Raw genomic sequence first — 25,240 nt, 5'->3', positions numbered from 1 at the left:
AGCCCGCTGCTGTTTCATTTCGCAGCGGGTCCTCACAGAGACAGCAGAGCGCGCACAAACACGCAGAGGGGAGGGGGAGCTGCTGCCTTTGCGGAAGCCAGTGGAGAGCCGAGGCGGCGCTAAATCAAATTACCATACTAACTAGTTCTCTGTGCGCCGATGTGAGGGGAACAGCCTGAAGAAAAGCCTCCGTTTTAAAGTCAAGACACCTACGAGTCCGGCCTCATTTTGTTGGGATCTTCCTGCCGTCCGCCTGCAGAGGAGATGGGGGACAAGGCGGGCACCAGGTAGGACGGCTAGGCTATAAACGGCTAGCTGCGGGTTAGCGTCGGTTCTCACGCACTTCGCTAGCAGTCGTGCTAGTGGCCCAGGCGGAGGAGTTTCTCCTCTCAGCTCGAGCATCAGAGATTTACCCGCTTAATTAGCTAGACCCGGGCCGAGACCAGCGAGCGAGCCCTCTGGTTCTGGTCCGGAGCTCTCAGAGCGATGACCTCGTTTGCAGGAGGCGAAGTTAGCACAGCAGGGTGGGGTTAGCTATCCGCGGCTGTGGTGGAAGGGACGGCGTTCCAGCGTCCGCTCAGAAATCTGTCAATTTTCAACATCCCGCTAACGTTTCCGTTTGACTGAAAAGCACACCAAAAATGATCAACTGTTAATGCCCACCGCTTAATCTAGCACAAAGAAAAAAAATCGGCACCATATTCGTGTAATTCTACACCACATTTGGGTGTTTTAGAGAGGAATTCCCACGGTGTTTGTCCAGTAAAAGACCGCTGAAACCTTAGTGGGCGGTATCGACATGTAACCTGCAAAACAGCATTTTAACTCGAGATTTGTTTAAATTATGGAGCTTGTTCTTGTTCGATTCAGTTCCAATGTTTACAGTCAGCTTTTATGAAACGTGAAATATTAGAGTGTTGTTTATTCTCGTTAACCAGGGGCGAAATGTTAAAATGAAGTGTTTTTGAATGGAATTTGGTACGGAGGAGCGTATTGGTGGGCTATTTAGGTTCGCTTACCTCCATCACGGGCTTATTTCGGGTTTCTGGTACCGCAGGTTCATGCCAGTTAGCTGTAAATGTGTTTTAAAGAGGGTGGAGGTTTCGTTTTCGGACATTTGTAAGTTCTGGTTCCTGTTTCGGGTCGATCTACTCGGTGTGTAGGCACAGCACAACGACACAAAGTAACTGTGGTTTCTATAAAGCTCAGGATGCCCCCCTTCCCTTGTGTGTTTACACCCCCAGTTAATTGGGTTAGCACTGCTGTGGATCAGCGTTCCTTCCCGTGTTTTCGCCTTTATTCCTTCTTCTGCAGATTCCGATTAACAGAAGAGACCCAGAGGGCTTAACTGCATTAATCCAACACACACAAATAAGACTAATGATGAGGAATAACTGTTATGTTTTTGTGCAGCTCATCAGACCCCGTCCTGTTGTAATGTGGCAGGAATACAGGGCCTTTAAAGTCAGGTTCAGCTCTTTCCTTTACTCCAGCACATGTAAGCTGCTGAAAATGACATTAAAGTGCTGACTGCTTCAGGCTGTTTACATCCACATCCTGCCTGTTTCTCCTCTGTGAGGTCAAGGTTTGTTGGATGTACAGCTTTCATGCACACGATCCGTTTCCTCATGTGTAGCAGCTTTTTGCTATAAAATGCTGATCATCGCCGCTGTTTTTGATGGATTTTCCTCTAACTGGGGGGGGGGGCGAGTCAGCCCAGCCCATTCCACTTGCAACTTAACTTTCTTTCCTGCCAGTTACTTCCTGTTAGGAAGCAGGTGGAAAACTGGGAGGAGAGGAAACGGGCAGGAGGAAAGACCAACGTCATAGCTGTTGAAGAAATGGCTCTCACTGACATTCACGCTCGAGCTGCTGTTAACAGATTATACATCGAAGCTGCATGTCGAGTGGCTCTGTGGCACTTCGCCTGTTTGCAAAACACCAGCCAGCAGTGGAAAGTTTTTCTCTTTGACCTTTCACCTTTTGTACTGACAGCTGTGAAGCTTCTCTCCTCGAGTCTTGTACGACTAGATTAGTAAGTGTGGCTGCGAGGTGTAGCGACGAGCCCAGCTAGAACCAATCACATCCTGATATTTTGTCTGTGTGTTACATTAAAGACAAAAAGGCCTCTCCTTCAGAGGCCACGGCTCAGGAAAACTGTTATTTCACGCTTTGCTTCCAGTTGTTTACCGTGTCAGGTGTTGCACAGCTAAAAGAATCCGTTTTAATTGGCTGTTGTATTGAGATCATCTTCAACACCTGTGTCAAGGACGTGAAGCCGTCACGCTTTACCAGACTCATTCACAAAAACAGCAATTTTATGTCACAAAACACGTGAGCTGCTTGTTTACAGCTCGCTCAGCTGCTTAGTTCTTGCTGCTGCATGACTTTGGTGTTCCTAATGTATTTAGTCATATCGGAAATGGTGCGTTGCATAAACTCGACCCTGTTTTCATGTAAGAGTCGCTGGTTTTGTAAGAGGAGTCTGGTGCTGACTTTGTCCCTTGTTGCCACATTTTTCGTGTAAACAGGTTGGCGTGCTCTCAAAGCTGCAGCTGTTTTTGTGCTCAACGTGAAGTTTAGATGTCTGGAATTATTGTCACAGCTCAAACGTCTAATTATTATTATTCATGTCTGGTTGTTGTTTTTATTACTATCAAAAATGGCTGACCCAGGCCTGACCCTCTTCATGCTGCAGACACAGATGAAAGTAGCAGTGTGTATTTGCTCTGCATGCAAATGCAAGCAAATCATTTCTTTTTGAAAAAAAACAAAACTGGTTGTGTTATTTTTAGCTGGAAACAAACAGTGATGCACTTCCTGTTCTTCATCCTGCTTTTAATTTGTACAAACGTACGAAACACCGACCAGGTGTGAAATGTCGTACATCGGCTGGAGATGTTCACACGCCCAGAAATCGAATTCAAAACCAACTAATATATACACGACCGCAGGTTTCTTACTCAGGGCGTCAGACTGTGCTCAAAGGCAGAGGAAGAGTCCGACTCGATGGCCTGTATGAAGCTTTAACATGTGACCTCAAAGTTGGTTCGTTCAGAGCGCCGCTAAATACACGAATGTTTCTAACGTCGGGTTTTTTCAGGGTAAATGTTAAAAAGGACCAAAAAGCCGCAAAAAGTCCATTTTTGACCTGCCAATGATAAAAGCTGATCAGAAATATCAGGAAATGAAGAATAGCTTTAATGCTTACATCCCATGTGGCTTTTTAAAGCTCCGCTTCGTTCTCCAGGCGTAAATATTTAATGGGAGACATAATTGCAATATTTATTTATTCATTTTGAGGGACTTCCTGCGGCCTGAAGCTCCAACATTGGAGCGACGCTGATCGATTTCAGATTAATCAGAATAGAAGTTTTGTGTCTTTTTTAGAAGCAATGAAGAAAAATAAGCTGTGACTGTTTCAGGCCTTAGTGGCTCCATAAAGTGTCCAAATTATACATTTTTAATTCATTTTATAAACAATAAAATGATTCTTATGTCACATAAACGTGAATTTGGTGATAAAAATAACTGTTAGCTGCAGAGCTGATTGAGCGCTGAGGGGATGGAAACAGCAGATACTGCAGTACTTTTTCCTGCTGGTGTAACAGGAGCAACTGATGCTGGATCAGGACATTTAAAGGAAAATAATCCTCAACACAAAGCTCAGATATTCACTTTATTGTTGAATATTTTTTGACAAAAACGTCAAATCTGACTCTCAGAAAATGACACAGACGGTTTGTTGTGTTGGCGTTTGTGTCTGAAGCTCAGTTACAGGTCTGTAGTTTAATACCAGCCGCAGAAATCCCTCCCTTTCATCACTTTTCTCCCCTCATTCTGCACTAATTTTAGTTTTTCTAGGAGCAGTTGTTCGACTAATTGGCTGATTACTAATGAAAACAGTTGCAAAACCGCCCACAGTTTAGTCATTTAATCTGAATCAGCAGTTTGAAAGAGGAAGAAAACAGCCTGGAGATGAACGTCTAGTTTGAGTCTTGCAGAATAACTTCCTGGTTCCTCGCTCAGCTGCAGAGTTTAAAATTTAACTTTCACCCTGTTTCGTTGCTCCGGTGGTCAGACCAGTCTGAGTCCTGCTTATCTGCAGCTTCATCGTTACAGGCTCAGCTGAAGGCATCGGCCTGACAGGAAGGGCGGGCTGAACTGCCACAATAAGAGCCTGCTCGTGCGCTTTGTTCCTGGGATTATTTCTGCTGCCACTAAACTGTGTTTGTTGGGTGTAAATCCAGAGGAAGGTGTAACTGAGGCTGGCATGCATGTGAAGGCAGGCGGCCCTGAAACGCGAGTGTCTGTGGGCGGCAGGCGCTGCAGAGGAAGTGCAGCGACGGTGGCGTCCGGCAAACATGAGGAAGTTTTGTCAGAGTGTGAAACGCAGCGAGCATCACGCTCCTGCCGCTCTGAGTGTTTGGCTAATAAACAGCACGAGACGCCGCCGCTCACTGAACTGTGACCGAGAGGAAACCTGGTTTCCTCGTGTTGCGGTCCGACCTGCTTCCTGTCCTCCACCTGCTTGTACAGGTACTGCAGCGGCTGTGGTCACGCTCGTGATTTAAAAAACAGTCATTCATGGAGCATGAATTTGAATTTGTGTCGTTTGGAGCTTTTTAAAGCTGCTCAATTTTGGTTTGCAGTCCTTTCCCCTCCCAGGAGCTCTCTGGTGATGCTGAGCCTTCTCCAGCATGATGCTGCACCATGCTGCAGATCATCAGATGAAGATGTAGGGTTTATGGCTGCAGACTCCCAGCTCTCAGATTGGTGCATGGAGCCGTTCTAAGCCCATCGCTCTCCCGTTTCAGCAGCTGAAGCTCCGAGTGTTCTCTGGTTACAAACAATTAAGAAGAGAAAATCTGCACTCAGACTCTTCAAATCATCTGAAATGTTTTTAACACCAGCAGCTGGGTAACACGATCCCGTTGTCACATGGCAACAGTTCATGTTCAGACATGAAGCTTCACGTCAGCTGTTTGTCTGAGCGAGCGCCGTCCCTGCAGACCTCCCCCCTGCAGGTGGAAGCGCTCGCTGTGACGCTCTCCTGTTTACGGGATCTCTTTCCCTCGACGCCAGCTTCAGCCTCACGTGGTCGTATCATCCGCTGCTGCTTCTCTCTGTTTCTGACACAAATACAAATGAGAATATTTGAGTTTTGGGGCCACACTAAGTCTCACTGATGGGTTTGAAGCTTTGCTGAAACATCTGCATGTATTCATTTTAACCTACTCATTAGTGCGTCATCCTCCTGGTTTATTAATCACACCAAAAGTGAGCTGTTTTTAAATTTCCTGTTCATATTAAACATGAGCTCGGTGTCTGCAGCACGCTAAACACCGCTTGTTTTTTTTTCTACTCTGGGATCTGTATGAAGTCACAGAGAAGCACAGAAGCCCCACCCACTGTCCAAAGCATCTGTTTATGCTTGGAGCCAGGATGAAGGGGGTTGTTTGCCCCTCAGCTGACTTCCAGAAGTTAACCAGTCAGATGAAAGCTTGTTGGAGGGTGAACTAAAGGGACTGCAGCAGGCTCAGAGTAAAGAGGAAGGATTATTTCTGAACTGTGACTCATGTAAAACTGCTCTGGTGCAGTCCCAGAATAAAAACGTGGAAACGAGCCACAGAGGTTCCCTTTACCTCGTTCAGCCACAATAAGAACCAGCAGTTTAACATGAAACCAACATGTCCTCCAGAATGTAACCATTTCTACCCACTGACTGCAAAAATAATAAAAATAATATGAAGGTGCCTAAATTATAAAGACCACAGAATAAAAATGCAGCGATCGCTGAATGAATCGCAGGAGCTGCAGCGACGCTCAGCTGAAGCACTACAGCTGGACTCCATGATGGACGAGTGTTTCTGCTCAGCCTGGACACAAACACTGTCGCTGTAACTTCGTCAGTCCAGGAAGCATTTCAGGACGAGGCGTGTTTATATCTGCGCAGCAGGGCCCTTCATCACCTCAGATTTAACGTTGGAGTCGAGAACAAAGCAGGCCTGCTGTTCGTTAAGGTTAGCAGCTCACAGGGACGTTTACGACTTCATCCTGCGAGGACTCGAGCGAGTTTCTCCTCCTAGTTTCTCTGCCTGCAGAGCTCAGAGTTAAAATACTGGTCCATAACACACTCAAACCACAAGCCCACCGTCTGCTCCTCAGCAGGCTTCCAGAAGCTGACCAATTAGAAGAAAGAATGATGCAGGGTCTTACAAGTTATCCAATTCTTACAGCAGCCCGCAGTAACCAGCTGATGGGCGAGCAATGAGCGGCCATGACGCTAAAAGGAGCCGTGGTCCCAGAGGTCCACTGTGTGGTTCAGCTGACACACAAACTCAGAGTTTAAGGTGGAATTAAAGGTAAAGGCAGCGAGCTGAAATTAGCAGCAGCTAAAATAAGTCGATGAGCTCCAGCCGTGCTGCTGTGATTTGTAATGGTTTGAGAGGCGCTGGCAGGCTGCTGCCATCATTGTGGTGTGATCTGGCAGCCCTGTGGGCCTCTCTGCAAGGTGCTGATAACTGGTATTGGCACAAAGTTTGGAAAACGTGCTCTCAGATAATTGGGATGGAGGGTGACCCACTTAGCTCCAGCTTGTTCCTCCTGCTTTTAGTTTGTTTTCTGACGGTGAAGTCACAAAAATGCTCCTGAAAGGAAACAAAATGTATTCATTTATTTCATATCTGAAGCCTCACTGAACCAAATAACTTTATTAGTAAGAAGCAGCAGACGAATATGGGCAGAAGTGACAATTTAGACTCGTCAGCAGTCCAAACACCATCCGTGTCTTTAAACAGTCGTGTGTGCAGCAGCAACAAACACACACTTGAGTCTTTTTTTTGTTGTGCTTTCCTGGGACCACTTCTACACACTGACCTCATTATTGGGGACTGTGGCCACCAACATTCACCAACGGGAGCAGGAAACACGTGAGCGGACGCAGGCCCATTATAGTCCTCACACCCTGCCATGTCTGCCCCCTTCCTCCTTTGCAGCGTTTGCGTCTCGTCGAGTCATCGTTCCTGAAAATTAAATGAGATTTCTTTGGGCTGGATGTGCAGAGGTGCCGACACAGGTGGACGTGTGAACCGCTGCACCGCGGCGCCTGCCTTGGTTCCACCTGTTTCCTGTTTGAAGTGTAGAATAATTAGTTGATTCTGGCCTAAAAAGTCACTTGGAGCGTTTTGTTCTGAGCAGTCGAGCTTTGTTTTCAGCAGGTTTGTGTAAATACCAGGAGAAAGAAATGCACCAGGTTTAGGCTACGATTAGTAAACAGTCTCAATTAGTGAATCTCGCTCTTGTAAAATGTCAGTAAGTGAAAATAAAAGCAGAAACAGCTGATGTCTCTGACCTGGGGTAACTTTCTGTGCATGAATGAGCAAAATGACCACAGTGACTCTAATTTATTCATATATGCTAACATTTTAAACGCTTTCTTCAACTCTGTTAAATAAAACAGTTTCTGGATTATTAGTCTGACATCAGTCGCCTCTGGCTTCGAGAAGCTGTGACCATCCTCTGCTGTGGTGTTTGAGGGTAATCGATAAAGAAAACGATTGCTGTTATCGGCCCTAATTGGGAAGCAGATCTGGAACGGCGTGGCCTGAAGAGGCGTGGAGCTGAGCTGTGCGTGCGGTTCATATCTGCAGCTCATTACGACGTGTTTTTGTTCTTTCTGGATTCAAAGCTGCAGATTAAAAAACACCACAGTCGTAAATAAGCCTCGAGCGCCAAAAATCGGAGCCGCAGAAACCTGTAAATCAGTTTTAATTCATGCTTTGAAGTGATCTAAATTTAACCCGAGTGTGGAAAGCATCAGCGGCTGTGACAGGAAGCAGGAGCTGCTGTGAAGCAGGACAGCAGCGCCTCGTCCTGGCAGAGGATGATGTCTGAGGCGGCGAGGGCCTGGAGGAAGTGACGGCTTCATACAGATGCTGAGAGCCTCGGTGCTTCCTCACACAGCTGCTGAACTGTGGGCATGTTTGGTTTTCAGGCCTTAAAATGAGTTCAGCTTTTCAAGGTGTGTTGGCACCTGTGGTGGTTTTTCATCACATCACTTGACTGAAAAGACTCCAAACGGCCATCTGCTGTCAGCCACAGAGGCCACGCCCCTAATTTCCAAACTGGATGCAGTTCAAATTGATGAGTTCTAAAAACATTTAGCTGCAGTTGTTATGATGAAGAAAATGAAAAGTTAGAGATTTTAAGACCTTGCGGGGTCTGACTGAGTTCTGAAGCCTCAAGTGGACATTAAAGGAACTGCAGCGGCGTCCTTTTCCAGCTGACTGATAAAATTCAGCAGCGTGAAAAGCAGCGTAACACACGGGATGTGGCATTTCTGGTTTGCACTGTGGGAGGACACCAGAGTGGGTGGAGCTTCATCACTGTGAGCAGGATGCTTTTGGCACTTCCGTCATTGTCCGAGGTTAAACTTTGGTCCTGCTGCGGTTTGTGTTTGCAGAGCAGAACGAAGACCGCGGTCACAAACTGAAGGTTTAGTCCATCTGTGCTCTCTCTGCAGGTTATTGTCAGAAAAGCCGCGGTTCGCCACACCTTTCAGGGTTTTCCATTAGGTCATAGTACCAGCTACTTTTTTAGCGATCTGAGCAGGTGGTAAAATGTGATGTCATCAGACTGCATGCCTGGCAAGTAGCATCACTCAGTGAGCATCAGGTTCACCAAAATCAAAACCGCCATCTTTGAAACCCGGCAAAGCTGTGACGACAACCAGACACACCCAGTAGTGCTGGACTGCAAGTGATCCGGGGCGGCGCTGATCGAAGAGGGGCCGAAGTTTACTTTGGTTTATTGACATCAAGATCGTGGGTCCAAGCTGCGCCTGGGACCGGTTTTGGGAGATTAGTTTTTCTTCGATGCTTCTCTTCTCTCTTCCACCACTTTTTAATATCAGTTAGGAAATGGGCAGTCCGCTGCCACCTTGTGTTTTGGCAGTGAAACTGCAGCCACGCTAAAGCCTCGCTCTTTCAGCTGCGGCTCAGGTCTAGACTCAGTCCTGGTGTCGGTGTGTTCAGCTGTTCTTGTAATGATTGTTGAGATCCTGCGGCGTGTTTCTGGTGGTTCAAAGGTTTGTAAAAGTTTCAGTGGCATCGCGCAGACTTGGACTCGAGTAGTTTAAGTGATCGTGTTGGTTAACATCCACCTGTTTCCCTCTTAAAGCAGTGCGGTGACATCCCATAATAACCCTAGGTCATGTACACTGTTTTTCATCAAAACCACTTCCCCCCCACCCCCAACCATCGGTTTCAAACAAGGCCACTGTTTATTTCGACACAGCAGGAAGCTGCCACACTTCCTCGGGTTATTTTTCACAGAATTGTCTCACCCACACGCTCTCGATGAGCTGCAGCGGGTCTGAAAACCTGTTTGAATCGACCGCAGCGCTCTTCGTTTAGCGACAGGGTTCAGCCAGAAAAAACGAGCTAACCTTCTCTTTCTTTCCTCCTCTCTGTCTCCTCTTCCCAAACCTCTCAGAGTTTTCAAGAAGTCGAGCCCCAACTGTAAGGTGAGTCCACGAGTTTGTTCTGCAACATCTGACACTGTGAGGAAGCAGTAGAAAGCACTCTTCTCCCTCTGCCACCTAAAACATGAAGCTTTGTTCATACTGACCCTTCAGATCGCAGCATTTCACTCAAACACCAGAGTAAAAACCACAATCATAGAATCAGGGCGATTAAAAGCAGATATACAGACGTAAGGGCAGAAAAACGAGCTGCCAAAGGGAGCGACGCAAAGCACTCATTATGTGACAAAGATGAAGCAGGCAGAGCAGCTCCACAGTGAAGTCAGGTAGTAAACTGGGACGTCACCAGTGTGACCAGTTCATCCAGTTTTAGTTTAAACATTTGTTAAGAAGAGAGTCGAGATAAAGATTAATATTCAGTGTTATGCAGTCGTTCCTTTACTGTTGCCTCTAAATTCACTCCCTGTCAGAAGGTTGTGGTTCAGTGTGGTTAAACACTCGGGCAGATCCTGCTTTACTCCTTTGATATAGTTACATTTTTCTTTTTTAAACTTCCTGTCGATGGGGAAGTTTAACATGAGCTCACACGCTGCATGCTGTTAGCAGATTCTGTTCTTTTAGGACTTCGATTAGAGAGCGTCCCTTCTCCCGGACTTCTGGCTTAGGGGTCGCTAACTTCCAGGTTGGTCGAGAAATAACCTGGAAGTTAACCTGACACTGGTCTCCACCTGTGTGAGGTGTTTTTACAACGTCCTGCAGCAGCTCTCTGGAAGGTTGGATGCTGTAGCCAGTGACCGCCTTTGTACTCCAAACCAAAAACCTTCCATTGTTGTACTTGGAAACAATACAGAGAGCAGCAGTTTATAAATAAGTTATTAACAGCACATCGTCTGCAAACGTGTGCACAGAGCTGGTGATCTTTGTGTGGGGACCAGGAAGAGGTCAAAGTTATTCCAGTAGGATTTATCCAGTTTTCACTGAGCTGTTGTGATCACACATCTGGATTAAATAAACTAATCCTGTGATTGGTCTGTGCAGTTGACGGTTTACTTGGGAAAGCGAGACTTTGTGGACCACCTGGACCACGTGGACCCAGTCGGTGAGTCTGGACTCGTTTGTGTTTGTTTTGGAGTTTTCAGGGAGCACGGCTGCTGTGGTGCAGTCCTGTATTTACAGGAGTCAGAGATCCTGATCAGGTAAACCGGTGACCTTCGTGACTGTTTGTCTTCCTTCCTGCCAACAGATGGCGTGATCCTGGTCGACCCAGAGTACCTGAAGGACAGGAAAGGTAGGCGAGAACACCTGCACACATGTACAGGAACACACTGAGACTTCACTGCAAGATCTAAACGTTAAGTCTATAAAGCAAATGTCTCATCAGCCAATCATGTGGCAGAGTGTGCTGAAGCCAACTGTGCAGCGACTTTGACTTGTTGCCGTGTGTAAATAAACGAGAGTAAAAGCCTTGCGCTCGTGTTGTTTCATCAACTTCCTGCTGACCTTTCTGTGCAGAGCTGAAGCCTTTGATTAACGACTTCCTGTTTATTTCTCAGCACGTTCATTTATTAAGGACACAAACGTCTCATTTTTGTCTGTTTACTGTTAAACAACTGTTTCAGAAACGTTGAATACAAAACAGGCAGAATGACCTTTGTTTACATAATAAGCAGTTTCTGGACCTCTGACTGTGTGTCAATAGTTGGAAAAACAGGTAAATTACTGTTTGCCTGAACGTTGTTTTTAATGTTGCTACACAAACATCACCCAACAAAACCCAGAACGCAGCTCAGCTCTTATCCTGCGTCTGCTTTTCCACTGCTGGCAGTTTGTGCTGTGCAGATAATCGCTGTGAGCTCTAAACAACCAGTTTATCACAGTCTCTTACACTCGTGGACCTGCGTGATGTCACAGTGAGATGTCAGAAGTCCTGTTGTTCAGTTGCAAAGGGCAGCCAATCAAAAGCATGATGCCTCAAAGGGGGAGGAGCTTCATCTCTGTCATGTTCGGCATGAGCTGTAAGGTTATTTTGAAGTGTGGCTCATGCAGAGCAGCAAAGGTCCACTTCACCTCTTCTGTAACGACGCTGTTTTGCTGTGTCGATGATTTTTAACAGTTTTAATGTTTTATTGTTGAATTAAACCTGATTTTAATGAATGACTCATTTAAACTGCAAACAGCCTCTTCTTCCTCCCCACAGTCTTCGTCACGCTGACCTGTGCGTTTCGATATGGACGCGAGGACCTGGACGTGCTCGGTCTATCCTTCCGGAAGGATCTGTACATCTCCACCTTCCAGGTGAGCTTCATCAGCCTGCGCCTGAGCAGACAGTTGAGTACTTTTAAAGGTCGGACGTTCTCACTGTCGTCTCTCTCTCGGCGTCAGGCCTTCCCTCCGGTGCCCGAGGAGCGGAAACCCAACAGCCGGCTGCAGGAGAGGCTGCTGAAGAAGCTCGGCCAGCACGCACACCCCTTCTACTTCACCGTGAGTCACTGCTCCTCCTCAGGGCTCCGTGTGTGGAGCTCGTGGTGAAGACGCCACGTCTTTATATGGTGTTTGAAGTGAAATGCGCTCCATGTGAGTCTGTGGGCACTGACTCACTGCTGGAGCCCCTGCTGGTGATTAGAGGAACTGCAGCTGCACGGCGCACTATCGAACCTTTCTGCACCGCACGTGTGCAAGATGTATAAAATATGTAAGAAGAAGAACGGAGCTGTTTAACCAGGTGGGAGCTCAGGGCCTCGATGTAAACATTTAAAGATGAGCATATTGATCTTTGCCATCAGTTCATTAGCCTGTGTTTACCCAGCATCCATTAGTGTCTGAACGCCGTCTGCTGTGGCCTGAAAAAGCAGATCATTTATAGCCCGCTGACCTCGTCTGTCGGCTCTTTCCTCGGGCTGCTTCAGCCCGGCGTCAATATCAGAACGAGCGTCAGACGTGTCTCGTGATGTTTGCTGATCGCCAGCTTCCTGAAATAAACAAGGAGATGCAAATGAGGAAGACTTTGACTTCCTGTTAGACTAGAAGTGACACACTGAAGGGCGTTTCCATCGGAGCGCAGTTCCCTGTAAGATCAAGAACCCTTTGAGGAACTCAGGAAGTCGCTCATTACACTCATTTGTTCTGGCTTCCTCCTCCTTCACATACGGTGGAAATTTAATTGCACTTTTTTACCTTCCTGGAACTTTTTGGTTGAAAGGGGTCATCACACCTCCTCAGCAGGGCATTTATGAGGGAGGACGTCCTGCAGCTCTCAAACTGTGGCGTTTACTCTTAATGTGCACAGATTATTTTACTCGATAAAGCACGTCTGAGAAAATATCTGAGCTTTATGGGAGCCTCGGATTCTTTACGAGAGTCGAGCTGAGCCAGGGCTGCTGGGAGTTTAAAGGTCGGCGCTCTGTGGGAAGCTTCATAAAAACGGGCTCTGAGTTTGTGGTGTGGAAACAACGAATGAACAAACTGTGATTCTGACGTTCTCGTTCTTCTTCTTGTTTTCCAGATTCCTCAGAATCTCCCCTGTTCAGTCACTCTACAGCCCGGACCCGAGGACACCGGCAAGGTAACCGAACCCCCCCAGCTGTGAAACGGCAGAGCACGGATGTCGTAAATTAGCTGTTCCCAAACGTCACGCCTCAGTTTGAAATATAAATCTCTGTCTGGGTCCACCCAAACCCGCCTGCCCGAGGGGATTTACAGGCCGGCCTCAGGGGGTCACATAGTAAATGTGAGGGTTACGTCAGGAAGGGCATCCGGTGGAAAATCTGTGCCATTCATCCGCTGTGGCGACCGCTGCGAGTTCAGGGAGCAGCTGAAAGCACCGCCTCCTGCTTCTGATCGTTAACTCGATGCTTTAACGATGAGTTCAGTCTGAAACTGAAGGACGAGAAGTTTTCAGGTCCAGTAAATGATCTCAGAGCTGGAGCACCATCTCTGATCTGATTGTTCTCTGTGGAAGTCTGACGGAGGGTCTCCGCCCTGTTCACGTTGCATTCAGCGCCCCACCCTGCAGCTGTTTCAGCAGGACAATGCTCACGCCCACAGGGTCGGAGCAGAGCCACGCACGTCCCAGTACGCTACATCGGCACAACCAGTAACTGCTGCACCCATCTGGTTCCTCCACAGCAGGTCAGCAGACGGGTGGATGTCCAACGTCACGTTCAGAGGAGGTTTAAATAGATTTTAAAGACGTTTAACAGCAGTCAGATTTAAACCCCACAGTCTGGTTTATTAGATCAGGTTCCTTTAAAGACTTGATGGAATTTAAACTGAATTATAAAACCTGGCAACTCAATTCTTATTTGCGAAACGAGGAAAAAACAATCAGACTAACCAACTAGTCTGAAACTAAAACACTCAGATTTTAAGTCACAGCTGAGGGAGAACAGTGCATTGAGTGGTCCACGCTGTTCGGCATTTATCAAAATCATAAATCGTCCCGACATTTTTTTTCTTCTTCTGCTTCTTCTACTTCTTCTGAAGTGGGAAAGCCCAGACCTTCCTCCCTCCACTTCCTCCAGCTTATCCGAGGAAACGTCGAGGTGTTCCAGGCCAGCGTGCCCAGGTCTACGCCGAGCCTCCTCCCAGTAGGACATGCCCAGTGGGAACACGTGACCCAGGCGACAGCCTTAGCTGGCTGCTGTTGATGTGCAAGAGTAGCAGCTCCACTCACAGCCCGTCCACCTTCTGGAGAAAGCTCATTTCTGCTGCTGGGATTTGTCCTCTCATTCTAATAGAGTTCACAAAAGCTAACATGAAAGGATTCATGAAGCGCCATCTGGTGGCAGATGACTGCATAACATTTAGGACACAATAATTTACCAGCACCAGGGATCAATGAAACTTTTAACAGTTAGATTAAACAACTAGTGACAACAGCGGTGATTGGTCCACCAGTTGCACACATCCATAATAATAATAATGATAATGATGATAATGTGTCTTATTATTATAACAGCAGCATAACCTTTGCAGCTGACAGGTGGAGCCACCTGCAGCACGAGATGATGATGCAGCCTTTTACTGTCGTGAGATTAAGAACCTGAATGTGAGACAGGTGTGAGGCTGAGCTCTCCTCCGCTCAGGTTACTTCAGCTTGTACAAAGATGAATATTCAAACCCTCCTCTGTCCTGCAGCTGCGTGTTCGACTCTGAAGCGTCGCCGAGTTTGCGTGCGTCTGCAGACTTCCTGGCTTTTAGTTGTTGATTTTCTGCGTCGGCTGATGTTTCCCCGATCAGGCCCTGAAGCAGCGGAGCAGTGGATCTGAGCGCTCGGTCAACTAAACAACTTGTTTCCTGTCAGTGAGGGAACAGTTCCCATCACTGCCTTTTTTCTTTCTGCAAATGCAGCATTCTGATGTGCAGCGTGTCCTTCAGGCCTGAACACGTGCAGACCTTTTCTTTCTCACACATTTTGGCTCCTGAAACCTATTTTATTCCTGATTAACAGCCTGACGTTCAGGAGCTTCTTCCAGCGTTGACATGTTTGGTTTTAAACGGGGAGTCAGATGAGTCGGTTATCTGTGAGGAGCGTCGCTGACAGGCTACGATTTACCGTAACGACCGCCTCAGACAGGCCGATAAACACGCCGTTGATTTTTAGCTGAAGCTGTTCCAGCGTCGCTCATAGCGGAGAGAGAGAGAGACGGTGTGTTTATAAAACGGGAAAAAGCAGGGCTGCGCTCGCAGCGCGTCAGCACAGTTGAGGCGTTTTTATAAACACTGTGGCGCTGAGCTGTCCTCTCTCCTCTTCCTGCAGGCCTGTGGTGTTGACTTTGAGATCAGAGCTTTCTGTGCCAAGTCAATGGAAGAGAAGATTCACAAGAGGTGAGTTCAGACCTGCGGGAAGCTTCACTCAGGAGCTGCGTGGAGTTCAAACCCAGAGTAGAAATAACTGAGTGGGGATTAACTTTGGTCGTGTAAACATGAACACCCACCAGTGGAACAGGAAATAAAAGGTCCACTTTAAAGCTTTTGCTGTGTTTCATTGCAGTCCAAAGCCAGCCTGTACCCCAGCAGGCTCTGTGCGGGGCTTTTATTTTGTAGACTCACAGTACAGTAATCTACCAGAGGCAGTAAAATGTCAGACTCAGTGTTTACTTTAGGACAAGAGAGGCTCTTCTGTGTGTCATACTGTGAGCCAGCCTCCAGTGAACGCTAGAGGAATCACCGTGCTGAAGCCTGTGCTGTGTGCAGGAACTCTGTGCGTCTGGTGATCAGGAAGGTTCAGTACGCTCCGGAGAAGCCTGGTCCTCAGCCGATGGTGGAGACCACCCGCAGCTTCCTGATGTCCGACAGGTCCCTGCACCTGGAGGCATCTCTGGACAAAGAGGTGCGCAAACAGCCCCGATACCCACAAACCAGTCCTTTGTTTTTATGCTAATAATGGTGTTCTGTGTGTAGCTGTATTATCACGGCGAGCCCATCAGCGTCAACGTCCACGTCACCAACAACTCCACCAAGACCGTCAAGAGGGTGAAGATCTCCGGTACGCATCTCTCAACTCTTTTTCTGCGCTTCTCTGCACGCCGTCCTGTTATCACAGTCACACCTCCTCTGTTTGTCTTCCGCAGTGCGTCAGTACGCAGACATCTGCCTGTTCAGCACTGCCCAGTATAAATGTCCCGTGGCTCAGCTGGAGGCAGAGTAAGTGTCCCTGTCCCTGCATGCTGGTGTAACTGGTTTAAACCAATGTTAATGAATGAAAATGTGATAGAGTTAACCAGGCTAACCAATCTGAGCTGGTTTAAAACCAGTGACAAAAGGTCATTGATGTTCACACCTGTTTAATGAGATTGGTGGAGGGGCGGGGTTTACCTGAACGGTTTGCCTGACAGCAGCGTCTGGTCTCCACAGCGACCAGGTGTCGTCCAGCTCCACCTTCTGCAAGGTGTACACTCTGACCCCGACACTGGACAAGAACAGAGAGAAGAGAGGACTCGCTCTGGACGGGAAGCTCAAACATGAAGACACCAACCTGGCCTCATCCACCATGTAAAACACAAACACACACAGGTGTAACACACAGGTGTGTGTTTGCATGGTCATGTGACCACAGTGCTCCGTGTGTGTTTCAGTGTGAAGGACGTCACCAACAAGGAGGTCCTGGGGATCCTGGTGTCCTACAGAGTCAAAGTCAAGCTGGTGGTGTCCCGTGGAGGGTACAGCAACACACACACACCCACTCTGCTGACATCACTTCCTGTCCTCTCCAGCTCACTGTTTCCTGTAGCTGTCATCAGTGAAGTTTGGAGGTGTTTTTATCTTCCAGACGTCACTCAGTGAAACGCCTGAGGCCGAGCTGCACCTGAACGTTTCCTACGCAACGGTCTGGCGTTTGTCCACGTTTACATGGAAACGCCACACGTGTGAAGCGAGTCTCGGGATCATATTTGACTTAAAGACGTACAAAAACCACGTGAATCAGTTTGAAGCTTAAACACGGCCAGAGCTTGAGCTCAGACTCCAGTCAGCTGAGGGAGGCTTTACAAAGTCATCCTTTCACAATAAAAGCCTGTGAGAGTTTAATGAGTCCTCAGCATCTGTCTAGGACCGTAGTCCTTTATCTACCATCTGTCTCGCCATTGGACTTTAAAGTCACATGACTTGTGATATTTACTGAGGGCGGCTGGAGGTGGTGCTAAATTGAGCAGCTCTTCATTTTTTTTCACGGTTGGTTTAAAGACGATTTTCTCATTTTTCGGGTGTTTTATTCAGAAAGAGCTGCAGGTGCAGCTCGGCCTCCACTTCCTGCTTCCTGCTCCACCCTGTTGGCTCGTTGCTGTCGTTGCTCCTCACTGTGTTTGCTTCCACTGTAGGTTTTTGTGAACCTGTCGCCTCCTGCTTTTCATTTCACCTCCCTTCTCTGTGTTTTTTGGCGTTTTGTGTGGCTCCGCCCCGTCCCCCTCTCCCCCCTCCTCTTCTGTGTGCCCTCCCCCCTCCCTGCAGGCTGCTGCGAGGCTTATTGGAGAGGTAAATGGGACTGAAAGCCTCAGTGTTCATGTGGGGGAACCACAGCCTGGTGTTTAATGTTAACATGGGTTTCTAGGTGGTTGTTGTCACTCAGTAGTCAGTTTGCTCTGAAGTGAGTTAATTATCAGCTGTGGGGCTTTAACGGGCAGATTTATCAGGACATTTTTAACCTGTTGGAAAAAGGAAGGAGGCGGGGTTTGCTGCAATGACGCCGTGCTTCCTATTTTCCAGGGACGTGTCGGTGGAGCTGCCCTTCATCTTAATGCATCCTAAACCTCCGGAGCCGCCGGCGTCCCGCCCGCAGTCAGGTGAGTCTCTGCAGCCTCGTATGGTGAATCCTCGTATGCGGATTCACCATGGCACTGAGCATCAGTTTCCATGGAAACAGCAGCGTGACATGCTTGTGTGTGTGTTTCAGCTGTGCCAGAAACTGACCCGCCCATCGACACCAATTTGATAGAGTTTGAAACAAAGTGAGTTTCCAGACTTCTGCTGAGTTTTATTTTACATACAAACAGAAACCATGGCAACCAGCACTAACATAACGTCACTGATTAAACTGAGCATGTGTGAACTACAGCACGCCATAACGTGGAACTGACTGACCCTTACAAGGAGCAGCTGTCGGTGTTCAATACCCGAAAGTTTAAAAATCCTAAGGAAACAAAAAACGTCTGTAAAATGAATCCATGGACGTGAACGGTTTCTCCTGTGAGAGCTGCGAGACGTGACGAGTGGATCTTGAATCTGTGAGCGCATCATTAATGCTGAAGGGTTAGGAGCTACCGTCTGTTTCAGGAAATGACAGCAGAAACATCTGCAGCCGTTTGCAGCAGCGGCAGATTCACAAACCCGGCGTGAGGTGGAAAACTTCACAGATGCTCAGTTCACACATGTGACGTGCTGTTGGTGCTGGATTCAAACAGGGCTGTATGGAACCTTTCACAATAAAACTCGTCCTTTTCATCCTTCAAGCAGCATCTCGCAGGACGACGACTTCGTCTTCGAGGACTTCGCCCGCCTCCGGCTCAAAGGTGTTGTGGACGACAAGGACGAGGACTGCTAGGAGCTCGCCAACCCCTTCATATGCTCGCTTCAAAACCACAACACACACACACACTCACACACTGTTCACATTCCCCAGGGATGGATGAGGGTATATTTGGACGGAGGCCTCAGAGGGGCTTGGTGGTGTTCTTCCTCTCTTGCTTCAGCCATTCGTCATGCCACCTCCGCCATTTTTCCGCCGTCTTCTCCATCTGTTGTCTCTTGTTTCTCTTTTTTGCTAGAAATTCTAAATGTTAAGCAGCTGCAGGACAGATGTTGGCACTGTGGATGGGAACCTCTGCTGCTTGTCGTGGGCGGGGCTTTGAGATAGAAAGCAGGAAGCTAAAGAATCAGCAGCGTTCGTCCGCTTTGTTTTTGAATGTTTCCCGACGATCACCGTCCTGTACAAGCAGAATATATATTTGGAAAAAAAATTGTTCGGTGGTGATCGCCGCTTTCCTTCGAGTAAATCCTGTAGATAGTTTTTCTCGCGGTGGCTGCAGCGAGAGGAAATACATGTGCACACAAACACACACACTCAGAGAAGTCTTACAAGCGACTGAAGTTCGATTTCACCAGCATCCGCTCTCCTCCTGCTCCAACTGTCGTCCATGTTCAGAAACGTTCGCCATGTTCTGTCGGCTTTTTTTAATTATTAAAAAAAAACATTCCAGTGCGGACACTTCATTCAGATCCCAGAGATCATTTTGCAATCCTGCTTTTTAAGAAATTACATGAAAAGACGACAACCAAAACTTTATCCACCCTCTCCGTAAGTGGAGCTAATTTAACTCTTTATTTTGGTTTAATCCTGTTAAAGCTCAACAGTAAGCTGGTACTTGTCTGAATACTGTTGTTGGTTAAGAGAATGAAGACGTGTAATTGCAACAATGTGACAGCGAACAAATTGAAGCTAAAAACAAAGCATATAAATTTGAGATGGTACAGGAGGCCTGATCACTGAGAGTCACGATTCTTAATTTATATCCTGGGTTGTTTTAGTTTTCTCTGATGGAACTAAAGAACACTCAAGCTTAGTCACACTGGAATCTTTTTTTTTTTTTTTTTTTTTTTCCTTGAACTTTGGACTGGATTTGGAGGTCGAGTCACTGGATAGGTTTTTTACCTTTCTTTGATCTGTTTCTGTTTATTTCACTTCCAGATTTACAGTTAAAGTCAACAAAACTGATGCTAAAGTCTGTTTCTCTTGTTGCTTGTTAAAATAGAAACGGTCTGAGACTCGGTGCGGCCGGTTTAACTCGCCATTGTCAGCTCATTGAAGGGAAACTCTGGTGCTCGTTGTTTGGTTTGTTGTCTTCACTCACTGGTCCAAACTCACTTTGAACAAGCATTCAGATGAAGTTAGTATGAAGCTTCACCTCAGAGTTAAGTCATCACAGGAAGCTGTGCTGTGCCTTTAATGTTTCACTGTTGCCAACACGATGATCTTTGAACCTTGGTGACTGACAAGAACTCAGCTTTTTTAAAAAGAAAAATTGTTGGTTTAAAACGTTTGGGCAAACCTGGGATGTGTCAGTTTAGAAACACTGCGTGGTGTTATTTTTCTCTAATTAAGTTCAGGTCTTACATTTTAGTTTCAGGGGATAAACCATTAAATATTTTGCTTAGTAAATATAACTTTAAAATTAATATTAACTTTTTAATAAAATAAAACAACCACATATTCTTATAATTTCTAATCCTTGAGAGCTTCTCTTTATTTTATTGTGTAGATTGCAAAGATACATTTTAAATTAATGTTGTCACCATTTTCTTTTCTGGAATTATTTCCAATCTGGTAACAAATATTTCTGTGGCCTTTACTGTTGTTTAGTTTGTACTGTGATGATACAATATTTGGGGGTTTGTCCGGGATTTGGCAGTTTCACAGTTATTTCTAGACCATCAAACACAGATTACTTAAATCCCACTATTGTTTTGTTTGACACATTGAAAGATGCTGATGACAGTGAACAGACTTACTCACTTTAATGTTGACCTGTTCAAATTTGACTTATTTCCTGTGAATGTTCGTATTAAACATGGTTGAAGTTTCTGATAGCCAATTGGTCAATGACCCGTAATCCTGCAGCCAAATGCTCAGTTTTTTTGTTTTTCCTACTCACAGTCTGTATGATGTCACACAGAGCAGATGTCCCTATTATGATCATCTCAGGACACAGAAACCATCTCATGTTCTGACCAGAGGCAGCCAATCAGAAGAAAGTTGTCTTAAAGTGGAAGTGAGAGCTCAGTACAAGATAAGGATTATTTCGAGGTTTGAATCACGCAAAGCTGCTTTGCTAGATTCTCGTAGAGACCAAGGATAAAAATGCAGAGCTGGTAATGAGCAGTATTGATTCACTTTGAAATGTTTTTCACACCTTTATTCTCGGTATGTGACCTTTTTTTTTTCTCTTAGAAACAAAACATAATGATCTAAAAATGAAACCATAAAACTATTTTTTAAAGGTTGATGCCAAAGGAAATGTTTAAACTTGAGAAGCTGAAGTTGTTTAAAATAGTCCAAAATGAACCAAAGCATCAAAACAAACATGCATGAAAAGACCACTAGGCAGTCGTGTTGAAGACAAATGAACTGAAACTAAAGGCTGTGCTGTGTAGTACCACGATAGTGCTGTGAGTCTTTGCTGGACCTCGATTTCAAATCTGGTCCAGAGTTTGGATTTAGGTGTTTTGGCGAGTACCCGGTCTGTGTGATGCTTGCCATAATGTCTACAAAACAGGAAGTGATTTCTGCTGGTGGGACGGACAGGGAGCAGCTTAAAAGTAGCTGCACATTGACTCTCTGCTTCATCTTGTGGTCAAAAGTGCAGCCATGCTGCTCTTCTTCACGTTCTTTTGAAACTTAGCTCATTTTGGAAGCTTTTAAACAGTTTTTAAAGCACATTTACTTACAGGAAGTAACTTTAGGGTGCCATGAGAAACATGACAGCCAAAATGAACCAATCAGCACCAGTGTTTCCGTTCTAAATCCACCTCACCAACATCCCGCCTTACCCTCTCAAGACCATCAAACCATTTAAGTGATCTCTTTTCTTTCCTCCATCCAAACTCGGACACGATGTGAAGGACTTCAGGTTTTAGACGCCAGCTTTCCAAATCTGTTGCTTTTATTCTAGGCTTTATTATCGTTATTATTAATGTTATTTTGTTAATGATTTTTGGCCCCAAATCCCCGTACAGATCAACATTTCAGATGAACACGAGCACTGCACTTTCATTGGACGAAAACCCCGCAGAACTGCAGACGTTTTATTTCAGAAAACGAAGAAGAATGTTAACATTTATTTTTCCCTAAAATTGTTTGTCGGGGTTTCACAACTTGAACTTTGTTTTGTTCAATTTTAAAACTGCCAAATTTCCCTCCTTCCCACCCTCCTTCCTTAGCTCAGTCAAACGTTACAGCTGCGACCCTAAAACAAGACGTAGATGAAGAAGCCGACTCGGAGCATGATTTGAATTCCTTTGTTTGAAATTTTGTTTCCAAGCAGTGCTGTGAATCGTACGAGCTGTGATTCTGTCCTTATTTTGTCGTGCATATGTGGGGTAACTTTGCTAAGTGTGAAAATATTTTGACAAGTGCCACGCCCCGGCCCTGTGCGATGCTTACCATAATGTCTATAAAACAGGAAGTGATTTCTGCTGGTGGGACGGACACCAGAACAGATAGATCTATGATTATTATGCTTCTGATTATTATTATTATTATTATTATGGTGACTTCTTATTATTCTACTGTATCATCATTGCGACCATGATTATTCTCATAATCATTTAAGAGTCTATTGTTTCGCCATGTATTTTTTATGTTGAGATTTTTATTTTAGTTTTCTTTTTATTAAAGGTAAAAAGAACTAACAGACACCCAGGCTCTGCTTCGCTTTTTTAATCTCCGACGATGAAGCTGTGAACTATTTGTTGGCAAACAATCACATTTATATCTGAATAGACACCCGGTAGTCACATTTCTGATTTCGACGAAATAAAGTGGAGCAAGACAACAAAACAGGCTGCAGTTACATTCTCGGAAGTGTGTTTGGAACAATTTATGACATTCTTGGGTTAAAATGTGAATTTATTTTTTTTTTCTGTAGAGATGACAGGAACTACAAAAAACACTTGGTCAGCATCAGGCTTTACTGTGAAGAAAAAACCATGATGGGTTTATGAAGACCGAACACTGGTTTTATCTCGAGGGCCATTTAAGCGAACATTCAGACCGGGGAAACTAATCCAGCCAACAGTCGCCTCAAGGCGCATGCTCAGCAGTGTTGGGCAAGTTACTTTGAAAAAGTAATTAATTATAGTTACTTTTTTGAAGTAGTAACTAGTAACTGTTAGTGAATGATTTACAAGATTCTAAAAGTAATTAATTACTTGAAAACTAACTATTGCGTTACTTAAAAAAAATGTTTGACCCTCTGGGGTCCAGGATATAATCTGATGTTTCCTCCACATTTTCCCTTAAAAACTATTTATTTGCCTTGTTTGGTCTCGTTCTTTTCAGCACAGCCTCACGTGTCTGAATTTACAGCTTTGTTTTCATTTTGACAGACTGTACTAACACAATTGATCTAAAATCAGACAAAAAACATAAAATCTGGGTAGAAAGTGATATTTTTTACTGTAACAACCACAAACATGTTCATTGATCATATTTCATAACTTTAAATGCAAATATAAATTGTCAGTTTATATTTGTGTCTCCATGTGTAAAATCATACGCACAAGTTTTGCAAACAAAAAAGTTATTTGCAGCCATTTACCTTTGACCCTTTTTTTTTTTTTTTAAATAATCTTTTCAAACTATTTACACAATTTATATTTTTATATTTATTTCTATTTACAGAACAATCAGCTGTTCTTCAATAAGATGCCACAAATTATTTGTGCCACTCCAAATATTTCTGTCCACTATAAAGGAAACATCACAGCCTGATACCTGCAGGTCTGACAGCAGCAGGTGTGTCACTCCTGTTTCTACCTGGAGACAGCAGTCGCCTCATTGTTCTGACACACAACACAAAACTATCCACAACACTACACACTAACTACACAACACTACACACTAACTACACACTGCAAACACGCTAAACGTCACAAATCTCTCACATCTCAAAACTTGCTCTCTCTCTTTCTGCTGTCTCGCTCTCTCTCTTCCTAAACAACCAAATGTCATGTTGCCAAATCATTTTTTGATTGGTCGACTTGGTGCATTTTTCCACCAACACAAACTGGCTGTTTTATGTTTTGTTTTTTTATTTCTTGCTCATAAGCAGAGCGTGCTCGCTGCGCTGTCCTTAGACAGTAAACATGAAACTATTGAGGAAAAACACGCGTATATATTGTTTATCATGACTCCCTGAGCTCCAGGTGTTGTGCCAGAAAGTGATCGTGATTGCCGCCCGCGGGAGCGCGCACACCTGCTTGAAGTTGTAGCGCCCGGCCTACTTACATAGGCTGTATAAAGTCCAAATAAATGATGTTTAAATAAAACATTCCCAACTTGTGCTAACTAAATACAATACAATAAGGATAATGGGAGGTTTAAGTTTGTTCTTATGCTCTAATACACAGGTCTCGAACTCCAGGCCTCGAAGGCCAATGTCGTGCAGGTTTTGGATGTGTCCTTGATCCAACACAGCTGATTGAAATGGCTAAATGGCCTCCTCAACATGTCTTGAAGGCTGTATCCCTATTCAGGGTCTGCAGCCTTAAAGGCCGCATTTTAAGGCCGATTACGTCACAGCGGCGCGCCGAAGGCTGTCCCAATTCAAAGGCTGCTCGAAATGCGGCCCTCACATGCGTCCTTCATTTCCCTGAATTTTAAGGATGTGGTGGTGTAGACTTAGTGGCCCAACATATCCCAGAATGCATAGCGCGGCGGTGCGTGTGGATAATTTTGCCGAAAAAAACGGCGGATGAGGGGCAGCCGAAGAGTGAACTTTAAGTACTGAATATTATGTCACTTATTTATGTGCAAATGTTTAATAACGAAGAACATTAAAACATTACTGTTGGTCACATGTCGGCAAAGTTATGTGACATTAGTGACGTTTGTACTAACTTGGTTTTACAGCCTTTACTTTAAAATATTCGCCGTTCAATAGCTGAGCTTCATCTTACAGAGAATGATCAAAGCTCATGTAGAAACAAACAAATGAACAAAAGATTTTCTCCTTCATTTCTGTCAAACACAGCTGTATGACACGTTTCCAGCTGTTAGTATCATGGTTGCTAGACCGCCCCATTTCACAAGCCTCGCACTTCCGGCCTTAGCGGTCTTTAAGTACGCGGCCCTTGTGGACCGTTAAGGCTGCAGACCCTGAATTGGGATACAGCCATGGACAGCTACTTCCGTGCAACTGATATAAGATGCGGTAAGCTGAAGACAGCTTCAACCGTCTGTTTGTTGAAAAATAGTAACATGACCGCATTTTCTTAGTTAGTAACGGTAACGCCGTTGTAACGATAGAAATAGTAATTAGTTAGTTACTCGTTACTGAAAAAAGTAACGCCGTTATTCCCATCCCTGGTGCTCAGTAACATCCAAACTAGTCTGATACCACATCAGCAATATTACTGGTCAGATAAATGCATTTAAAATACCCCGACATGAAAAACAAAATCCAGCCGAGCGCTAAAGTTTCCATGTGAAAATCTGCACTTTACGTTCATGCTCTTAAAGAAAAAAAAATAAACCAGCATATAAGG

At 45.4% G+C, this 25,240-nt stretch overlaps 1 protein-coding gene across 4 annotated transcripts; it reads left to right on the top strand.

Annotated features, from left to right (window-relative positions):
• LOC101470144 (arrestin red cell) lies at positions 1 to 22,390 on the top strand. Of its 4 annotated transcripts, none has more exons than XM_012920681.5 (17): positions 1 to 287; positions 9,496 to 9,526; positions 10,523 to 10,583; positions 10,728 to 10,772; positions 11,682 to 11,779; positions 11,867 to 11,965; positions 12,987 to 13,046; positions 15,243 to 15,310; positions 15,680 to 15,815; positions 15,887 to 15,971; positions 16,057 to 16,129; positions 16,340 to 16,477; positions 16,561 to 16,644; positions 17,432 to 17,455; positions 17,687 to 17,763; positions 17,874 to 17,928; positions 18,431 to 22,390. In XM_012920681.5, the coding sequence occupies exons 1-17, from the start codon at positions 265 to 267 to the stop codon at positions 18,519 to 18,521; spliced, it is 1,248 nt and encodes a 415-aa protein (XP_012776135.1). In that variant the 5' UTR covers positions 1 to 264; the 3' UTR covers positions 18,522 to 22,390. The 4 variants fall into 4 exon arrangements, with proteins under 4 accessions (XP_012776135.1, XP_012776136.1, XP_004556923.1 ...); XM_012920682.5 differs by having other exon boundaries at positions 6 to 287; positions 18,434 to 22,390; XM_004556866.6 differs by lacking the exon at positions 17,432 to 17,455 and having other exon boundaries at positions 7 to 287.
• The last annotated feature ends 2,850 nt before the right edge of the window (positions 22,391 to 25,240 follow it).

Source organism: Maylandia zebra, linkage group LG10, assembly GCF_041146795.1.
Source record: "Maylandia zebra isolate NMK-2024a linkage group LG10, Mzebra_GT3a, whole genome shotgun sequence".
Classification (NCBI taxonomy): Eukaryota; Metazoa; Chordata; class Actinopteri; order Cichliformes; family Cichlidae; genus Maylandia; species Maylandia zebra.
This window is presented reverse-complemented; position numbering and strand designations above follow the sequence as displayed.